The sequence below is a fragment of the Doryrhamphus excisus genome, linkage group LG3 (genome assembly GCF_037039965.1).
Source record: "Doryrhamphus excisus strain RoL-2023G ecotype Guam linkage group LG3, RoL_Dexc_Guam_v1.1, whole genome shotgun sequence".
Classification (NCBI taxonomy): Eukaryota; Metazoa; Chordata; class Actinopteri; order Syngnathiformes; family Syngnathidae; genus Doryrhamphus; species Doryrhamphus excisus.
Genome location: NC_136359.1, coordinates 16245509 through 16268891, shown reverse-complemented (window position 1 = coordinate 16268891; position 23383 = coordinate 16245509). Strand labels below are relative to the sequence as shown.

The 23383-nt window shown below is 40.2% G+C and overlaps 2 protein-coding genes across 2 annotated transcripts; both read left to right on the top strand.

Moving 5' to 3' along the window:
- The first annotated feature begins 425 nt into the window (after nt 1–425).
- Nucleotides 426–1806, top strand: cldn26 (claudin 26). Its single transcript, XM_078789756.1, has one exon. The coding sequence runs from the start codon at nt 426–428 to the stop codon at nt 1074–1076; it is 651 nt and encodes a 216-aa protein (XP_078645882.1). The 3' UTR covers nt 1077–1806.
- Nucleotides 1807–11070: 9264 nt separating this feature from the next.
- aifm3 (AIF family member 3) lies at nt 11071–23239 on the top strand. The gene is made up of 19 exons (XM_078789754.1): nt 11071–11215; nt 13397–13610; nt 14843–14952; nt 15026–15135; nt 15610–15654; nt 15747–15843; nt 16198–16310; nt 16494–16580; nt 17604–17695; nt 17775–17905; nt 18013–18128; nt 18212–18283; nt 19021–19084; nt 19363–19439; nt 20566–20683; nt 20764–20862; nt 20967–21042; nt 21190–21294; nt 22260–23239. Exons 1-19 carry the CDS (start codon nt 11185–11187, stop codon nt 22300–22302), a joined length of 1800 nt encoding a protein of 599 aa, XP_078645880.1. The 5' UTR covers nt 11071–11184; the 3' UTR covers nt 22303–23239.
- Nucleotides 23240–23383: the final 144 nt, after the last annotated feature.

The following is a 23383-nucleotide window of genomic DNA, read 5'->3' as shown; positions in this document are numbered from 1 at the left end:
ACAACTTATAATTAGTTTGAGGATAAATGTCTTAACAACCACTAAGCAACTTGTCATTACCTCCACTAGTCAAATCACACATTTTAATTAGAAATACATACTCCAAGAGCTGGCCTGAGTTCCACATGGCTTCACAGAAAGAAACCATTCTAAGCCAGGCTAGTTGGGCCCATGGATGCCATCAGTCCGATAGGGTTTCACTTAATAAAAGAGTTCATTGTATTCGTATTGGATGCTCAAACAAAAAAGTAGTTGTTTTGTCATGAAACGCACTCGGATTATCTGTCTCTCAGTTGCTTTTTTTTTTTTTTTTTTAAATGAAGGAGCCTCAAAGGTGGTGTAACGTCAGTCAGTGGGTTGGACTCTTGTGGACTTGTTGGACTTTTTTGGATATCGCCACAGTGGAGCAGGGCTTGGAGGAAGAGATGGTTCTCCTTACGACTAAAACCATGCAAAGGACGGCAGTCTTTGTCACCTTCGGGGGTCTTGTCACCTCCTTGATCACAACCTTCCTCCCACTGTGGAAGACGATGAATTCAGACCTGAATGAGGTTGAAAACTGGTACTCTGGACTGTGGCACATGTGCCTGTACACTGAGGAGGTTGGGGTTCAGTGTAAGGCCTATGACTCCTTGCTGGGACTACCTTTGGATCTGCAGATCGCCAGGGTGCTCATGTTAGTGTCAGTATGCATCGGTGGTTTGGCACTGCTGGTGTCTCTGCCAGGACTGAACGGGGTCCACATGTGTTCGGACCAACCTGGAAAGAGGAGACGGCTCCTGATCTTGGGTGGGGTGCTGTCCTGGGTGTCCGGGCTCACTACATTGGCTCCTGTGTCCATTGTGGCTTACACCACTGTGGTGGAATTCTGGGATGCTGGTTTTCCTGATGTGATGCCGCGCTGGGAGTATGGAGAGGCCATGTTTTCAGGATGGTTTGGAGGGTTGGCACTGATCATTGGAGGGACTCTATTCTTTGTTGCTGTGTGCATGGCTGACACGCACACACACACTGTGACCAACAGCTCTCATGCAACACACAGGACACAGCACTACCGCAAGACTGAGGTTTTATAATTGTTTTTTCCTTTTATTTTCTTTCCCCTCCCTTGTTTGTATGAATTTTTAAGTCAGTTAAATTTATGCAATCATCTTAAAATGTCGTATTTCCGAGCTGGTTGATGTTAAAGTGACTGACACCATTTTAATCATGTGTATTCCATTTTTATATCAGACATCATGCGGTGAGTTGAAGTTTATATCGAGCACCATTAATCTCCACTTATTGATTTACATGAGCATTAATAATGGTTGCACATGCAGATGTAATAAAATCTAACTTAGTGTAGTTTGGAGTGTCTCTGGTATTAAAACGTGAACGTGTTGCATTCCACTGCTGCAGTGTTTCTGTATTGAATTTCCTCAAGGGGCGGGCCATGCCCGGGCCATGCACCCGGGGGTTGTTAATGCACAATGGTGATGATTAGAATTCACAATATGTCATGCGGCGACTTGCTAACGTTTGCTGACAGGACATCAGTATGTCTGATGGTTGTTTTAATGCGGAAACACACTTGCAGGATCAATCTAACTGTGGTAGCTGGCACTCAATATTTGCTCATCTTCATGCTGCCATGATGGAGTAATGCACCCTTGGGATCCTCTTGTGTCATTGACCTTGTGTTCAAGGTTCTTATTAGAGGAGACAGATCAGAATATAAAAACACTGCAGTGGAACCTCAAAAGTCAAACACCCCAAAAGTGGACTTGAACACATTAAAAATGCCTCAAAAATGTACAAAAATAACCCGCCCCCCCCAAAAAAAAACGAGTTGCAAGCAGTTGAAAGCATCAGCGATGCTGTGAGACTGAAATGATAAACTCCTTAAGTGCATTTTGCTTTTTCAAATGTCTTTTTTGTGATGGCAACAGGGAGAAGTGATAATAACCCTAGAACCAGACATACATGTATTGCGGTATTAGAGTTACTCAAATACATCCATATATTTTACCAATTTATTTCTACAATGCAGACCAAAATTTAACCCATCCATGAGTAGCTGTGGGCAGCACCAACAAGACAGTAGGTGACAGTAGCAATATGACTGTTGGTATTTTCAATTTACTTTGTTTGTTTTATTTTATTTGTTTTCTTATATTTATATTACATCTTATATTTGTTTCTTTATTTACTTATTTTTATTTAATATAGAATATTATGTGAATGGTTGTTTGTCTATATGTGCCCTGTGATTGGCTGGCGACCAGTCCAGGGTGTACCCCGCCTCTCACCCCAAGACAGCTGGGATGGGCTCCAGCACCCCCCGCGACCCTTGTGAGGAAAAAGCGGTAGAAAATGAATGAAATAAATAAATAGAATATTATAGTACTCCATTTTCTCTTTATATTTGTATAGCAGTGAGAACCGTTTAAATGTTACTTAAATATTGCCTATGCTGTTACAGGTTTTATGAAAGTGACAATTTAATAATTCATTTGTTCATTTTCTATAGTATTTACTTAGAGTCACGGTTGAGCAAGAGCCTAACCCAGTTGACTTTGGGTGAGGCGGGGTACACCCTGTACTGGTCACCAGCCAATCACCTTACACATATGGACAAACAACCATTCACACTTACATTCAGTTGGACAGAAAACCAACTGAAGTCTAAATATCGCTCCTTTAACATTGGTATTGAACAATGTTGATACCAACGTAGGGATTGATATTACTGATATTTGGATCGATCCGCCCTCACTTTACTGATAGGTGTTGTGAACACGTTAATTTTTCTAAGAACGTGGAACTGAACGCAAGGGTATTTGTAAATAAAGACGTTCAAAATTGACTCGTTCCTAGATGAGAGGTACTTGCACTCCTTCTCCAACAGCATGTTGTTGTCACTGCCCACATTTTACCAGTGGGCGGCGCGACACATGAAGTATACTCGACTTGCTTTCCACAGCATTACTCACAAAGCATTACACAATCCAGCAATGCTCCTTTTTGCCGCTTTGTACTGAGCTGTGGACAGCTGCACAGAAAGCGTTCTAGATCTTCCAGAATCTGCACCTCTTTCTGCAGTATTGCCGTGGACTGTTAAATTTACTCCAGCGCCGTCCTCCTCTAGGTACTGTATGCCCACTGAAATATCAGGTTTACAGCCGTTAAGAGTACACAAGAGTATAGTACAAAGCAAAACTGCCAAATCAGGGCAATACGAATCAGAAGTTATATACAGTATTGCACAGTTTATTGTACACAATATTTTGTACACAGTTTTTATTATAGAGTATGACAGCTGCAGGAAGAAGAGACCTGCAATATGTCTCCTTCACACACTTTGGATGTATCATCCTGTCAAGAATGGAGCTTTTTGCAGTGAGGGTGTGTTGGAGGGGGTAGGAGTCACCTCCTCCACCTGTTCCAGAGGACATCCTGGGACAGAGCTGGTCTTCTTAATCAGCTTGTCCAGCCTCTTCCTTTCAGGTGCTGTGATGCTGCTCCCCCGGCAGACCACACCATAGATGGCAGAGGCCATCACAGAGTCGTAGAAGGTTTAAAAACCCACACAAACACAAAGAGAACATGCAAACGTTCTGTTTGCTTGTGGTACATACAGTAGTACACATTCAGTACAAGTCTTCCTGCTAAGTGTAACAATATGCAGCCAAAGCTTGCAAACACTATGAAAACCTGGAGAACATGCAGTTGGGGCAACCAGTGCAGTAAATGGATCTTTAATCAGGATTAACTGGCAACTCAAGTCTTTACCATCTGAAGGCGAGGCTGAAAAGACCTGCACTGAAAAGCAAGCTGCGACTGTGCTTGTGTGTGTGTGTGTGTTTGGGAGGGGAGGGAGGTGCGGGGAGGAGGGAACGGTGAGAATTCATGCTGTGTTAGCATCCCCTCAGCAACTCCATCAATACTGCATACAGCTAAGAAACTGGCAAAGGTCCTTTGTGGTGCATTTGCAGGCTCGGCCAGGGAAGGAGAGCTACTCCCACGACTGGTCGAATCAGTCTGCTGCTGCTGCTGCTGGAGGGGGGCTCACACACACACACACTTAAACACACACTCCAGAGCCTCTGCTGCATCAGAAGGGACACACGAACAAGGAATACTCCAGTGGAGAAGAAGAAAAAAGGATAGTTGGGGGAGTTGTGCTAATATGTTAACATGCTGTGCATTGGACCTGACACTACACCTACTTTATGATCACTGCTCTCTTTGGTAAGTATTTTTGATTCTAATAGGATGTCAAATTGTTTGCATGACTGGGTGAAAGGGGAAATGACACATTTGAAACTTCAGCTGTTAATGTGTGTGTGTGTAGGCCTGAGCTTTATTGCTTTAGAAAAAAACGCTTTCGTGGAAATCTCGAGTTATCACCCAAAATTGAAGTCGATTCCGATTTGAAAGACCCAGGATACAATTAGGAAAACACAGATTTATCTAGTGTGTTGTGTACTACGTAGGAAGTTCAGTACTAACCACCATTAGGTATACAAAATTCACCTCTGTTTAACCATTCATAGATAGAGATGCACCAGGGCTCCCCCTATAGTTGTGAAGTGGAATTAATTGCTATTGCGCAATACAAATTGACTGCAGTTGATTTGCAGTTCTTGTTGCATCATGTCTTTGTCCATAATTTTTCCGCAAATGATATTCCATTATTATATTTCATATCAAATAATCTTTAGAATGATTGTATGTATTTTTTTATGTCTGCTACCACATAGTAGAGTGTTGTGGAACGTAAATGGTAGTAACTAGATTGAAAAACTGAATAAAGTAGATATTCAGTGATGATTAATAGTTACTATTAAAACTTACAATTAGTTCAGGTTTTGCTGTGATAATTGTGAAAATTTACTAACCGAATCAGATGCTAACCAAATCAATTTTCACATTTTTTTTTAAATTAATCCATTGCAGAAAAAACTAAATGTTAACACAAAACATGTTTTAGTTTTCTAGTTATAGTTGTATGTGGAAAAAAAATTAAAAATGCATATAAATATGGAATGGAACATTTAAGTTTACTTTTACTCTCATTGAAGTGATTGTTGACAAAGACACGATGAGGCAGCAAGACCAACACGGACACCATCTTTGTGTTGTACCATGAGTCCGTCCATCGGACGAATGAATGCAAAATTTGGTATGCATTTGTATATGTACGCATATGTGAAATTTGAACAAGATTAGTTGAAAACATGGCTGCCATCAAGCACCAAACAACATTTGGCAAGACTTACAGTATATCGCAAACAATTGTCCATAAGTCTATACAATTTGTCTGATTATACAACTGGTGATATTTGTAAGACATGTTTGCCTGCTTGTCTTTCAAATATCAACTTAGGTTTCATTAATTGTTTTTCATTAATTTGTTGCAGAATCTGTGACTCTAACCAAAACAGTCACTAACTGAATCAATTATCTCCATAAGAAATTATGTAAATACAATTAATCTGTTCCAGAAAGCCACAAATGTTAACATCAAGTGATTCTTGACGTGACTGTCCCCAAAGACACAATGTAACAGCGAGATCAACCACCACCACCTTCCTGTTTTGCTTTGACTTATTTCTTGAATTCAATAATTTCTCACCCCAATAATGTAAACAAAAAGATTTTGATAAAGATTCAAGAAATAACTAATGACAAAACATTCCAAGTGGTGTCTTGCTGCAGAAATTATTTTAAAACGATAAAAATTAGTTTTGTGTTTTTGAGAGTCAAAGTCCGTGGTCTAGAAAGTGCATGGATGGATGTTATGCAATATTGAAATTGCCACATCATGTTGCTTTAAATGGTCAATTCCTTTACATTGGAATCTTTGTAAGCTGAGTGTAAACAAAGCAGATGACCTCTGACAGGTTTTGCTCAAGAGGTGAGCGGTTTATCTTGTATTTTATAAGCCAAAAGTGAGGTAAAAGGGGCGTGGTCAGCAATGAAATGTGTGTGATTGGATTGCAATGTTGTCTTTTTATCAGGTGAGGATCAGAGGAGCCTAATCACTAACCTGAGAGCCCACATTCCCGACAAGGAAGTGTTTAATAAAACCAGCAGTTTGATGGTGGCTATTAGTCTCCTTCTGTATGCAGCGGTTTGTCGTTAGAACTATACAGCTGGTGTGGAGTCAAGATTGTAAGACCTGTTGTTAGGTACAAATGTTGGTGCTAAACATTCCTGCTTTGCTTGGTCAGTCAGGTTGTGACTGACCGACCGAACCAACGAGTTGAATTTGCAAATTCTTTCCCAACATTCCTGTAAGTGTTCTTACATTGGCTGGAGAAATGAGTGAAAGTGACAGCTTGTTTGCAGGCTGGATTATTAGAACTGCTTGGGGACGGGCATCTGCGTCATATGTTGTGACCACCAAATCTGCTTAACCTACTTTAGTTTGGAGCAAAATAACTTGGCTTCACTGGAACAGCGTTGTGGCAACTTTCTCCCAGCCAATTTGTGGTTGATGTAAAAATACGTAATTACTGAAAGGGACAGCAATTCCTAAACGGCTGCTTGTTTTGATCACAGCTTGTCGTCCTTCCAAAACAAAACACTATGAACACACAATACTGTTTATTCCACAGTTGGTGGTAGTGATGTGCGGATTGATACTGAGATGTCCATACATCCAAAAACAGATTTTCATGCTTTAGATAATTATTGTAATGGTTGTAGTATTTCACTTTTTTTCTTTATTTATTGTTGACAATCCCATTTTCCAATATTAGATCATAGATTTTACCCTGCTCTTTCTGTTGCTGTATATTAGCTTGACTATATTTTATCACATACTACAGTATTAATTGGCCCTGTACCCTAGAAACTGCCCATGAATGATACGGGAAAAGGCCGAAATGATACTGATAACATATAGTTTAACCATGTCCAGTATCAGCCCCCGTAGCTGTCCACTCCGAGCGCGCTGCTCTGGTATCGTGCCCGTGAAACAACCAATCAGAGAACAGCGCACGAGCGTGAACACACACTATAAATATTCCTAGTCTTTCTCCAGTCACCAAAAAAAGCCAAACTTGATTAATGGAACTTTAATTGTCAGACATTGATAAGATAAGACTGTTGATAAAATATTATTGTTGAAATATTTTTGCAATTATTGTGTTTACACTGTTTAGATATAATACATGTAATAAACTGAACATTTTCTGGAAACAAAATGGTCTTTTGATTAAATAGTACGTGATAATAAGCTCATGATTAAATAGTATGTGATAATAAGATCATCACATGGTTTGTCTGGTATCAGGCCCAGTATCATGCCCCCAAGTGTCAGTATCACTGATACTGGCACGATACCAGACAAACCATGGCTGATACTGGCCTGATACCAGACAAACCATGTGATAACCTATAAGTATCACACCGCTACCTCAGTATACTTCAGAGTTTAAACTAAATATTAAAATTGATTAGAAATACACTACATTTTAACATTTACCAAAAGCATTAGGTATAATTTGCACATGTATCGCATCAGTAAGATATGCCTTTATTCGTCCCTCAGTGGGGACTATACCCACCTGAATGGCCCATCCGGACTCAATATCCCGGCAGGTTAAGATTCGATAAGTTGAAGATTCGATAAACAGGAGACTCTGCCAGACGTTCCCAGCACACCCTCACTACACATTTGGGTCTCTCAGGTCTGTCCGGCATCCTCCCCCGCCATCTAATCCAACTCAGTTGACAGCTCTGTCTTCACCCATATATCCAGAACTTGCGAGCACAGGGCTGATGATTACAAAGTCGATCATAGACCTGCGGCCTAGGGTGTCCTGGTGCCAAATGCACTTATGGACATCCCGATGTTCGAACATGGTGTTAGTTATGGATGAACTGAGGTCCAATAACATCACACCGCACAGGTTCAGATCGAGGAGGCCGTTTGTCCCAATCACATCCCTACAGGTCACACTGTCATTGCCCACATGGGTGTTGAAGTCTCCCAGTAGTCCCCTGATGGACTCCAAGACTGCTGGGTACTCTGAACTGCCGTTTGGCGCATACGCACAAATGACAGTCAGGACCCTTTCCCCAATGACCCTCTCATTCACCGGGAATGGCTCCAACACAGAGGTGGTTTCCTCCCACATTCCAAAAACATGCTAGGTTAATTGGTGACTCCAAATTGTCCATAGGTATGAATGTGAGTGTGAATGGTTGTTTGTCTATATGTGCCCTGTGATAGGCTGGCGACCAGTCCAGGGTGTACCCTGCCTGTCGCCCGAAGACAGCTGGGATAGGCTCCAGCACCCCCGCGACCCTCGTGAGGAAAAGCGGTAGAAAATGAATGAATGAATGAATGAATGAATACTATTTCAACAAAGAAGATGCCACGGGTTGCAAATGGTCACCTGGTCGCACTTTGGACACCCCTGCCATTGGTCAATACTTCCCCGGCTAATGATATTGTTTATGACTTTCAGTGGGAGACCCAAGGTGAACATTCACAAGTCTTTAAAAAGGTACAATCTGCAAGAAACAATAAAATGTAGTTGATGCAAAGGAAAGGTCAAGAACTCAATCTTGTTTTTATGTAAGCATAGCTATTAAGTCATTCATAAGTGGCCACAAAAGCTAAATAAATTGCAGCAAAACATACAATAGATGGTCAATAAAAACACGAGGATTGTTTGTAAGATCAGACTTGTTGTAAATCAATACAATTTACAAGGAGGGATGAATAATTTGGACTGTAACGTAAGCATGACCTAAGGACAGTTGTCATGAGTAAGAAACTTAGCTTCATTCATCTCCAGCTGCAGAGAGGCCGGTCACAGTGGGGATCTTTCCACTTCCCGGTTGGAACTTTGCAGAGCACACATTCATTCACAACCGAGCACTTTTTTCCCCACTTCCCTGAAGTTGAAGGACATTAAGATGTGCTCAGAATAGCAAGTAGCTTTTGTTTTTTTTTTTTTTAACGTCACAAGGATAACTTGCTGACGGATAGCTGCGTGTTGTACAACACAACCTGCAACACATCCATAGTGGCCTGAGCTCTATGGGGAGTCACTGTATGTATGTGAGGCTCGAATACCAGAGCTGCTCGAAATGTGAGCTTGACGTGGCAACAAAACATGGGGCCCGTTCCTTTAATGTGCACTGTGACGAGGGAGTTAATAGGTGTCAGAGAGCTGTTAATATTCAACTGTCTCCCTATGAAATATGCATGAACAAAGGTAACCACGTGTGGTGAAATGTTCCCAATTAGCACAATTGCTTCCTTTTTGCAAGCAACAACATGATGAATTTGGTCCAGTTATGTAATACTGACAGATAACACAAAAACACTAAATGATGACTGGCTGTATGATACAAAAACAATTATATTCAATTGTATATTCAAAGGAATTCATTTTCATCCAACAGTTCCGGTTAGAGCAGGGGTCTCAAACTCAATTTACCTGGGGGCCACTGGAGCTAGGGCGTGGGCAAGGCTGGGCCGCATCAGGTTTTCCCAAAAAAAAAAAAAAACGCATTTATTAAAAACAGAAAAATATACAAACTTTTTCAGTGCTTTGGTTCCGATTTTCTACAATAAAAGCTCTGATAAAACATTCCACTGTTCTCAAATATCTTAATTTTTATTTTTCTGCACAAAATAAGATGAAAATAAATAAACAAATCAAGAATAAAGAAAATCAATCAATCAATAATAAATAAATATAATAATAATAATAAAACGGCAAATAATAAAAACTTGAGAAACCACATATAGTTGGTGTGTAGACAAATTATTTTTTTTCATATTAAAAACAAAGCATTATTAGACTTCCACTTAAACTTACCACTTCCACACGGATAGGGAGGATAACTATTAACAGTTATTTAACCTTTAACATGAACATTAATCAAACGTAATAATTTTTCTGGGTACATGATACCATACAGCATCCATATCAAACTTGCGCGGGCCGCACTAACATTAAACTTTCATATGAAGGCGGGGGCCTCAAACTAGTGTCCTGCGGGCCACATTTGGCCCGCGTGCCACGTGTTTGAGACCCCTGGGTTAGAGGAACAGCTGCAAACAGCATGATCTGTAAACAGCCGTTGACATAAACACCATCACTGTACTACTATGGAACCAATTGTGAAAATAATGTATGGCCATTTACATGAAATGAATTAGATGTAGTTATTTTTATTTATTTTATTATTTTATGTTATATTATTATTACATCTTATTATTATATACACATATTATGTATCATTTGGTTAGCATGCTGGCCATACAGTCAGGAGATCGGGAAGACCTGGGTTCGAATCACTGCTTGGGCATCTCTGTGTGGAGTTTGCATGTTCTCCCCGTGCATGCGTGGGTTTTCTCCGGGTACTCCGGTTTCCTCCCACATTCCAAAAACATGCTAGGTTAATTGGCGACTCCAAATTGTCCATAGGTATGAATGTGAGTGTGAATGGTTGTTTGTCTATATGTGCCCTGTGATTGGCTGGTCACCAGTCAAGGGTGTGCCCCACCTCTCGCCCCAGGCTCCAGCATACCTCTGCAACCCTAGTGAGGATAAGCGGCATAGAAAATGGATGGATGAATATTTATGTATTTTTTTTTAATAATTGAAACTGGAAGTTTCTCACAGGCTGGGTTGGCCTCGCCAAGGACCGATACCGGGCTGTGCCTGCTAAAAGGGATTAAAGTCTGAAGAGTTTCCTGCCCACCGTCCCAAAATATTGATGATTTAGTTTCCCGACCCAGCTAGTGATATTACGTTTGCTTTATGGCAAGGTTCGTTTTGGAGCAATAAAAACCCCAATAAAGTGTATAGCTGCTCTGTCTATGTTAGTAATTAGGGTATAATGTTGATCACATAATAAATCTGTCAACGCTGAAAATGACAATATCCTTTCATTGGAAAGCCCTATGGATGTGATGAGTGATCATGTATCTTGATGGGAACCTGTTAATGTGGTGTTCTATTGTGTCCATGCAGACAATGTGGAGAACTTGATGTGTACGATGTCCACCGTGGACCTGCAGGGTCACATACCACCACTTCTGTGACATTTTTACATCCAAGGATTTAGAGGCCAGAAGATCTGACCCAACTCATACACCTCGTGTCTTTCTCTCTCTCTCTCCCCCTCCCTCCCTCTCCCTCATTGTCCCTCAATCTCGGGCGCACCATGGGCGGATGCTTCTCCAAACCCAAACCAGGTGACTGTCTCTTTCTCTTTCGTACAGATACAGCTGCACAAGGTAACTTGATCAAATATACAAACTGTCCTTACAAAATAAAGAGGTATTCATGTAGAAATACAATGTTTATGTTTATGCATTGGTGTAGAACTGCACTGCATCATACCAATACCGGCATCTTCATACATTGATATAGGCTGATACTGTAAGAGCAATAATCATCATAATATTTTTTTTTTAGCATTTGCATTTTTATTCATTATAGGAACCATGTAGCTATGCAGAACACCAAACACAAAGCATTAGGTCCTGATATTTACCCTTACATTTTAGCTGACTACAGCTTTTTATAACACGCCCTTTGGTGCTGAGACAGGCAACAGTACGCTGAGCTTTTGACATTTTCAGATAAATAACGAAGTTAGGCTGATGTCCGTGCCTTTGTTTTTGGGGACACTGGGGACACATAACTCTTTTTTTCACATATAGTCAGGTGAGGAAGAAAAAGCAAGCATTGGAAATGCGAAAGTGTGTATTGATCTTAGAAAATAAGTCTATGTTCCAGTGGTAGTGTATCTATCTGCTGAAGCCATTTACCATCATTTCTGGTGTGTAAGACGTACCGGTATTTAAACCCTGCGTTAACCTGCATAAGTTCATGTGGACCAGGCAGTTCTTAACTTGACAGGAGCCAATCATGAGCTATGAGAAACCTCCCAACAAGTCACAAGTCATTACTCAATATAACAGTCTGACTTATGGAATCAACATAGATGAAGGCTAAAATCATCACACAGCAGCTTAACACCCAAAAGGTAGCTATGAAATATACAAGACAAGTACCAATGCACGTTTAAAATACAGTCAGACTCTTGAGTAATAATGAGTTGAGTTCCCTTATGGCTCGTGATTGGCTCATGATTAGTACTACTTCCAAAATATAGGAGATGTCATAAGATTAGAACATGGTCATAAATTAGCCGCACTTCTGTATAAGTCTTGGGGTTCAAAGTTTAAGAAGAAAGTAGCATCTTATACACCAGAAATTATGATATTTCCAGTTTGACTTATTTTGAAGAATGCTTACCCATCCTTGAACAGCGTTATGTGCATCATTTTATGTTCAAACCACTCTGCTCGCATGATAATGTTTCACGGAGGAGGAATTTTAATGCTATTTTGGCATCTTGAGCAAGAGGATTACTACACATATACTGAAACATGAATATTAAAATAGGATAATGGGTGTTTATCTGTTTTCAGTGTTAAGAAATGAGCTTGAACGACTAGCACTGAATATTTTAGCATTTTGATTAAACATGTAGTGAATGCATCACGTGTTTGAGGTGTTAAATTATCTGTCTAAACAATATAACACCATACCATTTGATTTTTTTGGACCTCACCAACTAAGCGTCATACAAATTGTGCAATGATGTTTCTTTTAAACTGAGTAACATTCTCTTTGCTCTCTCTCTTTTCCTCGGCCCTTGCCCACATTGTTATGATTTTCCATTAGTTTTAATTAAAGACTTACTCAGTGGGAGAAAATTCCAGCCAGATTACTGTGTAAGACCTGGACAATCAGCAGATTTTTCCATACAAACAGATACAGCCTGCTGCAGTTTGTGTTCAGTAGTATGAACTCATGCATCAGCGCATCACATTGCATCCAAGTTTTTAAAAATGCCTTCAAAACCAAATGTGCAAAATCTATACACATCAATTAAAAATGTTCCCAAAACGGTACTGTTTCATGGTTAGAAAATTAGATCTAATTTGTAATTACATTATCTTTTTGGATAAAAAAGGGAAGAAGAAAAGCATCGATTCAAATTCAAGTTTGCTGAGTTTGATATATGCGGCTTAGGGCACATACAGTATGTGAGCTTTAAGACTAAGCATGAATCAATTCATGGTGACAGCTAACCAGAAGAAAAGGAAAGAAGAAAAGGAAAGAAAGAAGGCGAGTTTGCTCTTTAAATGAGTTAATTCACCTTCTCCCCTTTTTCATTTGTTCCACTTGTGGAGTTGTCACATTTGATTTGTCCTCAGTTTAAGTTCAGACGGCCTTTCTGAGCTGAAATCTGCTGCTCTGAATAAGAGAAGACAACAAATAGAACAATGTCATGTCAAGTGAAGGGGCTACATGAAAATGTCAAGACAAGTATTTTGTGTGTGTGTGTCTGTGTTGTGCAGTTGAAGTCAAAGTAGAACTATCTCTGCTGGAAAAAGAAAAAGAGGTGGATGGCCTGTCACCTAATGGCAAGGCGAGTCCCTTTGCAGACTGCAGGCCAAACGGGGCCCTCGGACACAGCTCAGACGACGACTCCACCCCACTCCAAGTCTACCACAAATCACGGGACTACGTGGAGGCGTCTGTTTGCCATGTTAAAGATCTGGAAAATGGACAGTAAGCGGATGAAACCTTGTTTTTATGATAAATTAGTATGGAGTTGGATACACGTGGTCCTGGTTGGGAATCACTTGTTTATGGTATTAAAGCATTTCAGGGTTATTTTAGGACTTTTTATGCGGACGTTCATTATTCTTGGTCTTTCGTCATTCGCAGGGTGATTTGGAACATAACAAGAGAAAATAGCTGTAGATTTTCATTAGTTCACCAAATGCCGCTGCTTTGTCCCACCAAAAGCACGCAGCAAAATTACTTTGTGTTTTCTGTGGATGTTTTAAAACACTATAGATCAGGGGTCTCAAACTCAATTTACTTGGGGGCCACTGGAGCTCGGGTCTGGGTGAGACTGGGCCCACATCAGGTTTTCAAAAAAAAACAAAAAAAAACGCATTTATTAAAAACAGAAAAATTTTAAAAACTTTGCTTTGGTTCCAATTTTCTACAAGAAAAGGTCTGATAAAACATTCCACTGTTCTCAAATATCCTACTTTTTTTTTTCTACACAAAATAAGATGAAAAATAAATAAACAAATCAAGAATAAAGAAAAGCAATCCATCAGTAATAAATAAATTAATATAATAATAATAATAATAAAACGGCAAATAATAAAAACTTAAGAAACCACATATAGTAGTTGGTGGGTAGACAAATTATTTTTTTCAAATTAAAATTAACAAAGCATTATTAGAGCCCTGTAGACATGACAAAACATGACTACAGTCACATTTATACTCTTTTTATTTACAACATATTGCGCAACTGCAGGGTCTTGAGACACATGCTAACTCGCAAACTAGAGAGCTAGCAACCTAAACGGTAGCCTTCAACTTATTTCCTTGAAACTTAAATAGCCAAAAACTTACCACTTCCACACGGATAGGGAGGATAACTATTAACAGTTATTTAACCTTTAACATGAACATTAATCAAACGTAATATTTTTTTCTGGGTACATGATACCATAAAGCATCCATATCAAACTTGCGCGGGCCGCACTAACATTAAACTTTCATATCAAGGCCAAATGTGGCCCGCAGGACACTAGTTTGAGGACCCTGCTATAGATGTTTTTATGTTTTGTAAATTTATGATTTAGTTTTTTTCATTGAAAAAGTGAAGTTATATGAACATGCTAGCTTACAATTAAAAAAGCAGCACATGGCGACACCTTGAGCCTTCAGACAGATCCTTGTGAATGAAGTGAATTAATGAACATAATGTTTTCAAGGATGAGAGAAGTGGACTTGGGAAGTGGCAGAGCCTTGTTGATCAAAGAACATGGCGAGTTCTCAGCAATGGGCCACAAGTGTCCGCACTACGGCGCTCCTCTCGTCAAAGGTAATTTTATACGTTAACATTATCCTTTTGTACATATACAGTACGTTATCCTTTTCTAATTCTGTCATTAAAGGTGTATTGTCAAAAGGACATGTCCGGTGTCCCTGGCACGGTGCGTGTTTTAACATCGCAACAGGCGACATCGAGGACTTCCCAGGCCTGGACAGCCTACCCACCTTCCAGGTGAACCTCTCAGCCGGAACTGTCCCCGAACACCAGTGGTGGTTCTGACTAGAATGACACCCTGGGCGGACCGAAGCTGTGCCGCACCAGCCTCTATCTCATGGTTTTGACTTTGTCTTTTCTATCTCATGTTGATGCAAATATGTTGTAATTTATCTATTTTACCATTTAATTAACCTGAGGGCTCCCCTCAATACTTCTTTGGTGTGATCCACAAAACGCGATGGATGTTTGCTCAAGTTTGGGCAGCATGGGGGTGCGAGTATCCCGCCTGTAGAGGGCACCCATCTGCCACACATGTGCTGACTAAAATAAATGAGTATTAAGTATTAGTAGGATTTCCCCACCCCAGTGCCCCACCCACCATGCCTCCCGCGGGAATTGCTCATGTGACCCATATAGCTAGAACCGCCACTGCTTAACAAGACAAGACTTAACGAGACTGTACACAAGACTCATGTCTGTCTGCTGCAGGTCAGAGTTGAAAAGGACAAGGTCATCATCCGGGCAAACAAGCAGGTGACACAGGTTTTCTTTTTTTTTTTAAGAGTAATAATGAATGCAGGTAAATAAACACAAGTTGCTAGTTGACAGCTTTTATAACTTTCCAGGCTCTTCAGTCGCAGAAAAGGACGAAGGCCATGGCACGATGTTCAGCAGTCATCAACTCGAGCACTGGCTTCACTCACGTTCTAATTATCGGATCAGGTCAGTGTCTTGGAAGTTAGTCATTATGCTCCTTTTTATCAATTATAAAATAAAATGTACAATATGTTCCAAACAAATATGCTGTAATTTCTGAAATACAGTGGAATCATGCATTCATTTTTTTGTGTTACCACTCATTCTGTCAAGGGTTGCATGAGGAGTCAATGAAAGGATACACATAGCATAGACATTTTAACTTACATTCACATCCATGGACAATTTTCAGTCTCCAATTAACTTCAGCTTGTTGAACAAATGTTCCACTGTATTTCAGCATTTACTGTATACGCAATTGCTCAATAATTACAATCATGGTTGAAAGTAATTTGCCTCAGTGATGGACAATGTGGGCAGGTCCAGCAGGTCTGGTGTGTTCAGAGACGCTGAGGCAAGAGGGCTTCACAGATCGCATTGTCATGTGCACCATGGACAGACATCCTCCTTATGACAGGCCTAAACTGAGTAAGGTTTGTACACAGAGCCCCATCAGAGTTTTTATGAGTTTGTAAAGATTACAGCTTACATACCACTATAAAACACACCGCCCGTAATAATATTTCCAGATTGTTTCTTTGGACCCCGAAATGCTCTTCCTTGACTATCTTGTTATATTTAATAGATGCATTCAGCACTAATGTACTACCCCTCAGTCCCTAGACAGCACAGCAGAACAGCTGAGGTTGCGCTCTATGGACTTTCTGCAAGACCATGACATTGAATTGCTCACAGAAAAAGAGGTAAGGAACCATATTTGGTAACTTAAACACAGCTAATTAGGAGGCAGTAAAACCATGGGATTTTTTCCTGATAATCAGCATAGGAAAATGACAATGGTGATGTTGGGCATCTTAGTGGGATGTCGGGATGGGACCTGGCTGGCCCTTCCTTGCCCTGAGCTTCTGGGGGTGTGAATCTGCTCTTTGGCAGGGTCGGGGCCACAGCAGCCTGCAGATTGTACTCTGTGGAACCGTGGGTTTGGTGGATGCCTCTTCTGGGAGCATCCCGTGTGGGGCCTCGCAATGACGAGGTGCAGTGATTGGATATCAGGTGTCACTTTGAACACATGTTACTGACATGTTGGTGGCGTGATGAAGAGGACTGTTGAATGACAGTACAAAGAAACCATCACAAATGTTGGTCCTCCCAGGGATCACACACCCTTGCGGGTAGGGCCATTTTGGCTCCTTGTTGGAGGGCGGCTTGGTGTGCGGGGATTGCTGGGGCACTGGGAATAGGATGGGTGCACTTGGGGGTTTTGGAGGGGATTGGTGTGGGTCGGCTGGCAGGGTTGATGGTGTGTTTGCTGGGGTGCCTGATGTCATAAGGCAATTACAAGTCAGGGTCGCAAGTCTTTTTTTTGACAAATGGACCCTTTTTTCAATAAATCTGAATTATCTGGCGGGGCTGCACGGCGGTCGAGTGGTTAGTGTGCAGACCTCACAGCTAGGAGACAAGGGTTCCATTCCACCCTCGGCCATCTCTGTGTGGAATTTGCATGTTCTCCCTGTGTATGCGTGGGTTTTCTCCGGGTACTCCGGTTTCCTCCCACATTCCAAAAACATGCTAGGTTAATTGGTGACTCCAAATTGTCCATAGGTATGAATGTGAGTGTGAATGGTTGTTTGTCTATATGTGCCCTGTGATTGGCTGGTGACCAGTCCAGGGTGTACCCCGCCTCTCACCCAAAGACAGCTGATGAATGAATGAATGAATTATCTGGCAATATTTGAAAAAGCTCCAACTTGTCATATCGTCTTCAGGTGGTGGCAATTGATGTGAAGATGCGCTGTGTAACCTTTGAGGATGGACTGAGGATGGAATACAGAAAACTTTTTATCGCCACGGGAAACAAGTCAGGAAAAATATTACTTTGGACTTTGTTGTTTTTTTTCTTTCTCCAAATAACTTCAATGAAATGTTCTGTTTAAAAGACCCAAAGCTCTGAACTACAAAGGCAAAGATGTCAGGAATGTGTTTCATGTACGGACACCTGAGGACGCTAATAGTATAGCGAGGCTGGCCAACAACAAGAACGCTGTGATTGTGGGAACTTCTTTTGTTGGTAAGAAATGAGGTGGTTATTGCATAGGCATACATCCTGGTACTTTGTCAAACATTGTCAAATTGACTTTGCTGCACATTTGAAGTGTTCGTTGGCACTGTTGACAGGTATGGAGGTCGCTGCGGCTTTGACTGACAAGGCCCACTCCGTCTCCATCATTGGGGTCGAGTCAGTCCCGTTTAAAAAAGCTCTAGGAGAGAAAGTAGGGAAAGCTATAATGAAGGTATCGACACATCGTAACTATCCTGCAAATTTAAATTCAATGGTGCATTTATGTTCTTTGTCATGTCTGTATTGATTCTGCAGCTCTTTGAAGCTAACAGAGTGAAGTTCTACATGCTGAATGAGGTATCAGAGATGATTGGCCATCATGGACAGGTATTCACAAAGTGAGAGACCCAGCATGACATGATGCTCAGCAGCACTAGACATCCATATTGGTTTAACTCCATCATACATGACTATGCCAATGGTGCAAACATCACACAAAATCTGTTAGCAGTGTTCTGACTAAAATAGCACAAAGCAGAAGCAAATCTTCACCAAAATCCTAAACATGTTTGACCTGTGAGATGGAACAATCATGGAATGCAAGTTAGGTGCCGGATCTGGTCAATCACCGCACAACATACGTAGCTCCAATGCAATTGGACTGCAATGGCAAAAAGACAGGAAAATACATTCATCTCATCATATTTACAGATAACAGATTCTTGCAAATCGGTTGTGTAGTTTTTGTGCAATCCCATAAACCGGTGTTCATCTTAATATAGTATTCATATCATCTTGAAAATTAAGTGTTTTCACCTACCCCCTGCAATTTGCTCACGTACCACTAGGAGAACGCGTACCCCTGATTGGCAATCACTGCCATAAACAAGCAAACAAACCATTCTAGTACTATTCTAGTAATAACTGAAATTAAATAATCTTTACCATCCGAGAGCTTTATAAACACGATGTAAACAATATTGCCTGTTGGTCAGCCTCTTTCTTGTTAGATATGGCTTAGGACATTATCTTAGAAGGGTAACAAAAAATATGAAAAGTGTTTTTTTTCAGTATTTCTCATTGATAACCCAAACCTAAACATTGTGTATGTGGTGTTCCAACAGCTGAAGGAGGTGGTACTGAAGAGTGGCAAAGTCCTCCGAGCAGATGTGTGTGTCATTGGAGCAGGTGAGGTCCAACATTAAAAAACAATACACATTCTTCAAAGTACGGTTTTGGGAAAAAACGCTCATGATGGTCACTTTTATTGGGAAGTTGGTTATGGTGGACTTTTTTGCAAATTAACCTCAAGACGTGGACATTTATAATGATTGTCCACAAGGACTGTATTATGAAAAAGACCAGTGCCAACATATGGTCAACACAAAAAGTTACCATCCTAAAAAAGCATGCAAAATAGAATTCTAGAATCACACATATATCCTTACTGTTTATCGGTCCTGCAGGATGTGTTCCTGCAACAAGCTTCTTGAAACAGAGCGGCATTCACTTGGACTCAAAGGGCTTCATCACTGTCAACAAGGTATTTTACTACACACAGCTGTAAGCAGAACAATAATATATATTTTCAATTTTGATCCAACGGGTATAAAATCTAATGTAGTTTTAAGCCACTGGACTAAATACCAATCACTAGTAGTAAATTGTTTTGTTTGCTACAGAACACCTTGGGGTGTCTTGTGGTTCAAATGATGTGCTGGTCCTTTCTTTTTTGTGTGGGGGAGTTGCCAAGTAAATAGTATAATAAGCATGACTGACATGTCATGTAGCATTTTTTCAAAATTAGAGTTATTTATTATTCAAGGCATTTTTCCATTTATTATACTGATTACAGAGCCCTCAAGTGGAAATTCAATTATGCCCATAAACCTGATGTGACCGTGAAAAAAACAATATGACAAACTTTAATGCATCTAGCAAGAAAAAATAAATTAATTTGTGAAGTTTTATTATGAATCACTATTATTTTCTCCTTGAACCGAATATTAATTTAGCCGGTGAGCTGCTTCTTCTTCTTCTTCTTCTTCTTCTTCTTCTTCTTCTTCTTCTTCTTCTTCTTCACGGAATACAAAGGGCGTATTGTCTCTTAGCCAATAAGGACTGTTGTGGCTCTATATTTAACCAGCTATTTCCTAATATGCTCGCAAGTAAACGCATGCTGACAGAAGTAGAGCTGCACATGTCCTCAACGTGAGTATACAACACCCCCTAGTGGTAGGTGGCAGTAATAAATACAATAACAGAGTACTGCTAGATCGCTGTAATGGATTACTGTAAAGGACTAGAACACATAAAAAATGTTTAAATTGCATTAAAAATTAGTGAAAGAGTCCGCAAAAGGTGAACCACTAGGGAACACTGCATTTATTATGAAGCTCGGTTGCTATTATATGTAGTGTGATACTCACAAACCATACAGAGTCATGTTAATGTAAGCCATAGAATAGCATAATTGTGCTAATTTTAGTTGTCAATATCTTTTAGTTGTCAATATAGAACTTTGAGACAACAGTAATATTAGCCATGATGCTATAGTTAGATGGTTCCAGGCTGGTCAACCCCATATTATAAACCACCATCAACAGGATTTTGACAAGGTGATTTCAAGGTCACATTTAAACATATTGTTTCTTTAAACTGTCTCCGAGATTATGCAGACCAATGTGGACAATGTCTTTGCTGGGGGAGATGTGGTGACCTTTCCTTTCCCACCACGCAACAATAAGAAGGTCAACATTCCTCACTGGCAAATGGCTCACGTGCACGGTGTGTTGGATCTAACTCAGAACTGTTTGAACCAATTCTGAGTGGCTTTGATTTTTTTTTTACATTCATCTCATTGGCAGGAAGAGTCGCAGCTCTCAGCATGATGGGTAGAGTCACTGAGATGAAAACAGTGCCTTACTTCTGGTCAGCCATGTTTGGAAAGACCATACGCTATGCTGGTAAACAAGAAGACACTGCCCCCTCGCAGTAAAGTCATGTACTATGTGCTGTACTATAATATTATTTTAGAAAATAACTCAACATTGAATTACATTATGTGAAGGTTATGGCGACGGATTTGATGATGTCATCATCCAAGGTGACCTGGATGAACTGAGATTTGTTGCATTTTACACCAGGTTAGTATAATTACATTTTCATTTGGGCAGTATTAGGAAATCAAATGCTTATTTTGCCTACTTTTTATAACTACTGCAATTTTTCCAAGCTTATTTATCTATTTACTTGGTAATATTGTTTCTTGATCTGTGCCGGGTCTTCCACAGGGGAGAGGAGGTGGTTGCGGTCGGCAGCATGAACTATGATCCCATTGTGTCCCGAGTGGCTGAGGTCTTAGGATCCGGAAAGACGATTAAGAAACGAGATGTGGAGTAAGTCTCCATCCAAGATTTAAACCTGGTCATAATTACAATAGTCTTTATGTCCTGTATGTTTGCTGACAATTGTTATGAGTGTGAACAAAGCAGCATGTGACTTAATCACATGACAAGTTTAATACCAGACAAAGTGTAAAAAGGGCATTTAAAATTTGGACTTAGTTGAATAAAATTGACAAAAAAAGTGAAAATGAAAGTCAAAGATGACTGATTTAAAATTCAGTTCTGACCCTTGTTGCATTTCATTTGGTGTCACGAGTTCAGTACAGATGAATAAATAGATATTACCAATTTCTCAATAGTATGAAAACATTTCTGTACCCTGGGGGGGGCATGACAGAAAATAATTGAGAACCACTGATTTATATAGATGGATGTATACTTAAAATTAATTGCTAAAATGCATCCATATATTTTCTATGCCGCTTATCCTCACTAAAGTCACAGGGTTATGCTGGAGCCTATCCCAGTTGACTGCAGGCAAGAGGCGGGGTACACCCTGGACTGGTCGCCAGCCAATCACAGGACAGATATACACAAGACAAACACTCACATTCATACCTATGGACAATTTAGAATTGCCAATTAACCTAACATGTTTTTGGAATGTGGGAGGAACCCGGAGTACCCAGAGAAAACCCACGCATGCACAGGGAGAACATGCAAACTCCAGGCGGCGAATCAAACCCAGGTTTCCCAATCTCCTGGGTTGCAGAGTTAATACTTCAATGCATCTTATATTCTTTTAGTGCTTTATTTGTATCTTATTTGACATTTTTATTTGGTGCAAATTAACTCTAGTATTTATTATGTCTTTCAATTCTAATAATGCACTCTCAAAAATTGGAGGACCTTCTTGGCAAGTATGAGCAAATATAAAGAGTTGATTTGAACATTGTTATGGCTCACATCTTGGGCATTGAAACTGTGTATTTCTCTGCTGCCTTGCTGTTTTACAGGACTGGAGACATTTCCTGGTTGATTGACAAGGGCTCCCAATGACTTCCCATGTGCACAGAGCAGACATGCACTGGACTTCTGGACGCTAAATGGTGCTGAGACACTGGGCAGCTATCCCGGTCTGTGGACATGTGACTGAGGTCGAGATACTGAAACATGCCACGGACGGGACACTCTAACATGCGAGAGCTTAGTCAGCAGGACTTCTATGACCCAGGTTGTTAGGTTTCCAGCATTAGTGGATTCAGCTGCAAGATGCCATCTAAATACAATTTGTGAATAAGCCACGGATGGGCCTTGATCTTTTGTATTCATATTAATAGATAGCTATAATCTTGAATGCATTGTAACTAGATACAAACATACTATTTGCGATTTGTTTGAAATAATGGAATGATGGCATTCTTGTGTACAGGCCTTATATCTGCATGATAGATCTTCGTTTTAGTCTAGAAGGCTCACAAAATACTTAAATTAAGTACACGTGCTTCTAATGAGATCCATTAAAAGATTTATAGTAGTGAATCTCATTAGACCGTGCAAGTGTACCTAATGTATGTGACACTAATAATATTTATAGATTTAAATATACCTCTTAATATTGGCTGTCTCGCTAGTAGATTGTATTGTAGATGGTTTGATCCCTTTGATTCCACATTAATGCTTGCACAATGGATTGAAGTATTGTTTAAGACAATACAAAACGATGATGCTAAATGCTGATACCAATCTCCTCCACGGGGATGTTTTTGTTACTAACTCAGGGAACTGAGGTTTGTAGCCTGCATGGTTACCCTGTACTTCTCCAAGAAGAAAGGAATGTCTTGCTTTAATATATTTTTATCAAATTACCACTTCATCCTGGGTTCTGTCTGTATAAACTAGACGAACTGGTGGAAGCAGGTGGATGTGGTGGGCTTTTTATAACTACAACTTTGAAATAAAATTCTTCTGCTGCTCCAAATGCTTCATGAGTCCATTTAAGGCACCTTATTCTGCACTGTGATTACTAAGAAGCAAAACATGAGTAGGGAAAAAAAGTCAGTAAAAAATATTTAATGAATTTCACAAGCGTCACAAAGTTCATGTGTATGTTTGACATGTTTTGAGGCAGTAAAATATT

Excerpts from the sequence above, each read along its gene's own strand:
- aifm3 (XM_078789754.1), top strand. The coding sequence starts at position 11,185 with ATGGGCGGATGCTTCTCCAAACCCAAACCAG. Across the intron at positions 15,844-16,197 it reads CGTTCTAATTATCGGATCAG|GTCCAGCAGGTCTGGTGTGT; the intron begins GTCAGTGTCTTG and ends CAATGTGGGCAG. Across the intron at positions 17,906-18,012 it reads TGTGGGAACTTCTTTTGTTG|GTATGGAGGTCGCTGCGGCT; the intron begins GTAAGAAATGAG and ends CACTGTTGACAG.
- cldn26 (XM_078789756.1), top strand. The coding sequence starts at position 426 with ATGGTTCTCCTTACGACTAAAACCATGCAAAGGACGGCAGTCTTTGTC.